The 7,291-nt window shown below is 33.2% G+C and overlaps 1 protein-coding gene across 1 annotated transcript; it reads left to right on the forward strand.

Moving 5' to 3' along the window:
• The first annotated feature begins 2,619 nt into the window (after positions 1-2,619).
• On the forward strand, positions 2,620-5,538 carry LOC112013051 (G-type lectin S-receptor-like serine/threonine-protein kinase LECRK1). Its single transcript, XM_024045442.2, has one exon. The coding sequence runs from the start codon at positions 2,948-2,950 to the stop codon at positions 5,258-5,260; it is 2,313 nt and encodes a 770-aa protein (XP_023901210.1). The 5' UTR covers positions 2,620-2,947; the 3' UTR covers positions 5,261-5,538.
• The last annotated feature ends 1,753 nt before the right edge of the window (positions 5,539-7,291 follow it).

Raw genomic sequence — 7,291 nt, forward strand, 5'->3', positions numbered from 1 at the left:
ACACACACACACACACACATATATATATATACTTGCAAAAAAAATTATTACACAATTATACCTATTTTGTCCACTCTAAAAAAAAAAAAAAATTAAACACAATGACTTGAGAATCTCAATAATTTGTTTTCAACAAAAATAAGAGTAATGCTAGGGATACAACAAATGTCACAATTTCACAACATTTCTAAATTAGCATGCCAACTCACACATGGGTCCACCACAATCTTTAATTTAATTTGTGTATTTTTTTTTTTTGAAAATTTAGTTTAAATTTTTCGGAATGCTAATTTAAGAATGTTGTAAAATTGTTGTGTCCCTAGCATTAATTACAAAAATAATCTTGGTCCACAAAACATAATCCTTAACTTCTTAAGCAACAAAAATTAAAAGCTCAATTACAACAATAAAAATTGGCCCAAATAATGTAGCATACATAAGTAACATAACCCAAACAAACAACAAGATTAGGCCAAACAATAATAAATGAACAAAATATTCAACAAAAAACTCATTCAAAAAAAAAAAAAAAACTCTTAATCATTTGGATTCGTAAGTCATTCAATCCATTCCATAAAAAATAATTCATAATTTCATTTTCCTAAAGAATGGTACTAAGAGAGACATTGTGGCTGTGAGTTCTCTCTTGACTAGGCCAACAGCTCCGCTCTCCTCTGCTTTGTAGTTGAATGCTTGTAGCAGCTCTAGTATCCTTAAGGACTCAACTTGCAGTCTCAACATGTAAATCCGTTTCTCTCTCTCTCTCTCTCTCTCTCTCTCTCTCTCTCTCTCTCTCTCTCTCTCTCCATTTTTCCCTTATCTATCATCATTTTAGCCTCTCTCACACTTTAATATTCTCATCCCAACATTTTAGCTCTCACTTTATCTCTTATTAGTTCATTTTTATTTTTTTATTTTTGTTAGTGGAAGGAAATTGTGAAATTTCATGTATTTGGTTGTTGTTGTTGTTGTGTGGAGACATCGATATATTAAAAGGATAAAATTTAGTTATAAATTTTTTTTTTTTTAGGGTGAAAACTCAAAATATTAGCTCTTACTTTATCTCTTATTAGTTCATTTTTATTTTTTTATTTTTGTTAGTGGAAGGAAATTGTGAAATTTCATGCATTTGGTTGTTGTTGTTGTTGTGTGGAGACATCGATATATTAAAAGGACAAAATTTAGTTATAATTTTGTTTTTTTAGGGTGAAAACTCGAAATACTTTAAATTAAATTGGCTAAATCAGCCTGTAAAACAACTGCAAACTGTGGTGGAACATCATCCATCCACACAAGGAAGTCTAGTATGTCAACTGCATATCTAGCCAGACTATAAAATAGGTTATAGTCTAATGCTACAACCTTACTCAATATCTTTTTATTAGATATAAATTTTAACAAATCTACCATTGGATTACATCTTTTTCTTATATCCTCCACTGTTGCAAAATTTCTAGAAAATTTAAGATCAATAGCTATATCATCAATAAATTGTTTAAATTGTAAGTTTTTATAGTTTAAAATTATACATAAAATATATGTTTATAGATTATATAATAAATAATATCCGATTACCTCAAAATTTGACATGTGCATTAAGAGCATAAAACATGCAATTCAACAGTTAAATTTTCAAAATATGTAGTAGTGTTTATTTTATTGAGTAAAGTTATAACCTTAAATTACAATCAATTTTTTAGTTAAATTTTGTCTATATTAAAATTCACCTTTTATTAGAGGTTGTATTAATATAATTAGAGTTTCTTAATCTTAATGATTACCCTAGATAAAATTCTTAGAACCCATACTAACCATATAACATAAACAAATAACCCACTAAAAATATATGAAGTATTATCACATCTCAAGTTTTGCATAAAAACAAAAAAGTGTAGGACCACAAAAAAATTTCACTAATTCTTACCACAATGGTAACGTGACATGGTATAATTGGTGAAGAAAAAATAGTAGGTACATGTGTAAATAATGCTTAATCATTCGCAGTTTACCACATCAGAGTTGTGGCAAAATTTTTTTGAATAATTTGTGGCCTTAGAACTAGTCCATAAAAACTTAAAAAGATTAAAATAAAACTTTCACACCACCAATTGTTTCTAACGTCACAGCCTTATAAAATAAATATACTCGACAAAGAAAATTGTTCATAAGCCAATAGCGTCAAAAAATAGCAGGGTACAATAACGATCACTTACTGGTCTTTGCCATTCGCTGCAGTATTCAATTTTCAGAGTTGATTCCTTGAAATTCAACACTTAAACAGTCAAAGACTCAAGAGCCTCCTTCTCTTCTTCATCATCTTCTTTTCTTTTCTTTTCTTTTCTTTTTCTTTTTCTTTTTCTTTTTTTTTTTTTTTTTTTGTTGAAATTTTGTGTGGGTTTTAAAAAACTGTCAAAATGATTGTAGCTCAACTGATTACTGATTGAAACTTAGTGCTTTTAATGAAGACATCCAAGATTTACATCCCCTCTCCCAATAATCAGAATTATTAAACCCTTTTAATTCAAGGAATTACCAATATTTATTATATAATCATTATTTTTTAATCAAAATTGAGAGAGAATTGAGATAAAACTTGATCTAATTGAATGAGTAATTACAAGTGGTGCTCTCTGTTTTATATATTCTATAACAGAGGCAGAAACCACCAAAACAGAAAACTGAGCTAACTAACCCACCCGCCAAATTCTGTTATACAATCTAGCGAATAAGAGCATAAGACATCTGTACTAGCCTCACACGTGCACGGCACATGTTCATTAAACAGTATTCCAACTAGAAGTTGAAACTACAAGTAGTTTAATAGATGCAATTAGACGACAGTTTAGCATTTGTTCCTTTAACCTTGCTGTTGATTCTGCTTTCATTTACTTTGTTTCTGGTTTGATCTTTACTGCTATTCTGAGACCCTCTAATCTCACTCTGTCTCATGGCATCGGTACCAGTTCTGTCGTTACTGCTGGTTTTACTAGTTCCCGCTCATGCAAACGCTCAACAGAACCAGTCCAACGTGATACACTTAGGGTCTTCTCTTTCCCTCAATGCAAACCGTACTTGTTGGGTCTCACCCTCTGGTCTTTTTGCATTTGGTTTCTATCCACAAAATGATGGATTTGCTATCGGAATATGGCTGGTTAATCAAACTGAGAAGACAGTCATCTGGACTGCAAAGCGAGATGACCCACCTGTCTCCTCCAATGCTACACTACTCTTAACTATAGATGGTAAGCTGCTTCTTAGAACAGAGCAAGGCAGAGAATTACCGATTTTTTATGTGAATGACCCTGCAAATTCAGCTGCTATGCTTGATTCTGGTAATTTTGTGCTCTACGGCAATGATTCCAGTGTTATCTGGGAAAGCTTTGATTTTCCAACTGACACCATATTAGGGGGTCAGAATCTCTCTAGTGAAAACTTAGTTTCAAGTGTGTCTACATCAAATCACTCAAGTGGACATTTTTTACTTGATATTCAGAGTGATGGAAGCCTGGTTGCCTACCCCGTAAACAACTCGCTGGACGGCATTGATCGGCTATATTGGTCTGACCGTTATGTAGTTCTCACTCGTTCAGGTGTTCTATTCCTCAACACGAGTGCGTACGGAGTACGCATTTTGGCAAATAGCTCACATCCTGACAAGAATGGAACTACTATCTACCGTGCAACTCTTGATGCAGACGGGATCTTTAGATTATATTTACACCACTTTAAAAGTGATAATAGCTCAAGTATGTTGATGGAGTGGTCTAATCCATGTGAAGTTATCGGTTTCTGTGGACTTAACAGTTACTGCTCAGCCATCGGCAGCAAAGCAGGCTGTAACTGTTACCCTGGATTTGATTTCATCAACACCAGCAATAAGTTCCTGGGCTGCCACCAAAACTTCAATGAAGATGATTGCGGACGCAGTGAAGATCCAGAAATGTTGTACAATGTTGCTTCTTTAGAGAATATGTGGTGGGCTGATCGTCCTTATTCCGTTAAGCTAATAGAAGAGAAAGCTTGTGGCAAATCTTGCCTGGAAGATTGTAATTGTGGAGCAGTATTGTATACGGATACTTATTGCAGCAAATATAAGCTTCCGCTCAGATATGGAAGAATAAGATATGCAACCAAACCAAGTATAGCTTTCTTCAAGGTGTACCATCCCCGTCAAGTCCATGAAGTCTTGATTGAAAGCAAGAAAAGTCTGATTTTGATTCTTTCTATAATTTTGGGTTCAGTTTTATGCTTGTGCCTTGTTTTGGCAACCTCTAGCATCTTGGTGTACAGGCACAAATTTGACAGGTACAGAAAATTGACAGAAAATGTGAACTTGGGATTAGCTGAAGAGTTTACTCTGCGGTTATTTTCTTACAACGAGCTTGAGAGAGCTACGGAAGGCTTCCAGGAAGAATTAGGTAGGGGCTCATATGGAGCAGTTTACAAAGGGACTATATCTGAGGGTCGCAAAACTATTGTTGTTAAGAGATTCGAGAAAGACGTGGAAGAAGGGGACTGTGAATTTCGGGCTGAAATTATTGCAATTGCACGAACTCATCATAAAAACTTGGTTCGAGTACTTGGCATTTGTATTGAGGGAGATAGGAAGCTTTTAGTTTACGAGTACATGAATAATGGCTCACTTGCTGATCTTATCTTCAAGGCTGAGAGGCCCCCAATTTGGAAAGAAAGAATAAGAATTGCACTAGATGTGGCTAGAGGGCTTCTCTATCTGCATGAAGAGAGCGAAGTCCGTATCATCCACTGCAACATAAAGCCTCAAAACATACTCATGGACGATAATTGGACGGCAAGGATTTCTGATTTTGGATTTGCAAAGCTACTAATGCCAAATCAATTAGGAGCCACAACAGCTGTGGAAGGGACAAGTGCATATTTAGCGCCTGAATGGGAAAAGAATTCCTTAATATCATTTCAAACTGATATATACAGCTTTGGCGTTGTGCTTTTGGAGATTGTCTGTTGTAGAAGAAGCATTGAAGTAAATGTTTCAACTGCAGATGAGATAATTCTTTCTAATTGGGTATATGCCTGCTTTGCTGCAGGAGAGTTGGACAAGCTTGTGAAAGATGAAAATGTCGACTTCAGGACATTGGAAAGAATGGTCAAGGTGGGATTGTGGTGTGTACAAGAAGATCCAACTTTGCGCCCTTCAATGAAGAATGTAGTCCTGATGTTGGAAGGAACAATAAATGTTCTAATTCCTCCATCGCCAGTTCCTTCCATTGTTGTTTCATAATATGTGCACTCTAATTGATGTGTACTATTCCTAGGGGACGTAATAATGTGTATGTATGTATATACATACATTTAGTAGGTATGCATACCTTAGTTTGTTTTTATGATTTTATTTTTATTTCTTTTTTTCATATGGAAGCAACATTATTGTAGCCGATAGGAGGGATCTGACCTCTTAATTGGTTCCATTATCATTTTGCATTTTGTGTGCTTTTGCATCTTTCTATAGCCAAAAAATAAAGAAAATAAAAAATTGGAAGTGATGAAATAATTGCCTTTTGTTAAGTTGTAAATTTTTAACTTCTTGTATTTGTATTCGTTTTATTCCATGCCAATTTCTATGTAATTTCCAGCATAAATCTTTTGTATTTGTGCGATTAATTTTTGTACTTGGGTTGGTCTTTGAAGTGAGTTCATGAGCTGCTCGTAGATGGTTTTTGTGGGACAATTGGCAGGACAAGGGACTCGTGAAATAGGCACATGACAGTTTTAAGATGTTGTTGTGACCAGTTTCATGGGAAACATCATTAGCCTGCATGAACGACAATGCCCGTTTGGAAAGAAATTTGTTATTTAGATCATCTGTTGTTCAAGCCCCCTTCCCACTATATTTATGCTCATTTCCACAATTTTACCCTAAACACTCACCTGAGAGTTAAAAGAATTGGAGCCAAGGATCTTTGTTGTAACCTTTGTACTGTAACTATTTTATCAAGTGGATCATTTTTTGCGGTCAGGCCATGGAAAGGCTTTTACGTAGGATATTTGGATTTTCCTCTTCGGGATTGCTTCTCTTTAGTTCCTGTCAATTGCTTATTTAATTCCTCAAATATGTTTATCCATGCCATGATTAGTAGCCATGCTTAGTTAATTTAGTTAATCACATATATTCGCATTAATTGTTAGATTAGCCATAATTAAATTAGCCATACTTAAAATTTGGGGTCCAAATCATTACCAATTTTGAATTAGGTAGATGTCTGACCTTTCATGCATGTTTGTGAGGTTCATTATAGTCCATTTGGCACTAGTCTATTTGAGCCTTAGAAAAAGTAAAACTTTAAAAAGGTGAAAAAAAAAAAAAAAAAAAAGGCTAATGACAAACATACTCCCCCTAAAATCTTTTGTATGGTATCCATACTAGACAATCATTTTAAAAAAATTGTTTTTAAAATATATATATATATATATATATTCTCTCTATTTTAGAAAGAGTCTATTTCATGATTAAAATTTTATTTTTGAATACAATGATGAACTATGTACCATAAAAAGTACACAAAAAAAAAAAGAAGACAAAAATATCATTTTGGTACTTACATATTGAAATTGCTCTAGCAGTCAATTTGATTTCTGTTATTTTCAACTTGAAGTTAATTTAGTCTATACTATTAACTCACTTTTCTAGGATTCTATTTATTTGTGTATCTATAATCTAGATCCTTCTTTCTTGTGTTTTGAGTTTGTGAGATATAAAAATTTGCAGATCTAATAAAAAAAAATTTGGCTCAACAATTTGGTTTAAATTTTGTAGTTCTCCCGCCAGTTTTGAATCTTGGTTTTTGTGAAAGGTGTTTTGGGGTTGAGGGGTTTTGGGATTTTATTTATTTATTTATGGTTAAGGCATTTAGTTTAGGTTTGATTAAAGTCCTTAACAAACAGATTATGAGTTTGGATTTTTCTGGGTTAAACTCCTCAAAGAATTTTTTTGGTTGCTATGTTTGGCTACTAAGAAAGTGCAAGAAAAACTGGGAAATTTTTTAAAACTCCTCATTTTCAATTTTTTTTTTTTGTTTTATTTCTCTAAATTGATTTTTTTTTAGATCATAACGTTGCTTTTAAAAATACTAATTAAAATATTATATTACTATTTTAGTAGCCATATAGACGTGAATTGTGCAAATGCAATTCGTTAGCTACATAATCATTTTCCAATTTTTTATTATTATTTATTTTTTAAGTCTTCACTCTTCACGACCGCTTTATTAAGAAGCTTGCTTATGTCTATCGTCAAATCTTACCTACTAGTTCC

The sequence above is a fragment of the Quercus suber genome, unplaced genomic scaffold, assembly GCF_002906115.3.
Source record: "Quercus suber isolate HL8 unplaced genomic scaffold, Cork oak 2.0 scaffold_8, whole genome shotgun sequence".
NCBI lineage: Eukaryota > Viridiplantae > Streptophyta > Magnoliopsida > Fagales > Fagaceae > Quercus > Quercus suber.

What these genes read in the sequence shown, in the direction of transcription:
- LOC112013051 (XM_024045442.2), top strand. Translation starts at nt 2,948, where the DNA reads ATGGCATCGGTACCAGTTCTGTCGTTACTGCTGGTTTTACTAGTTCCC.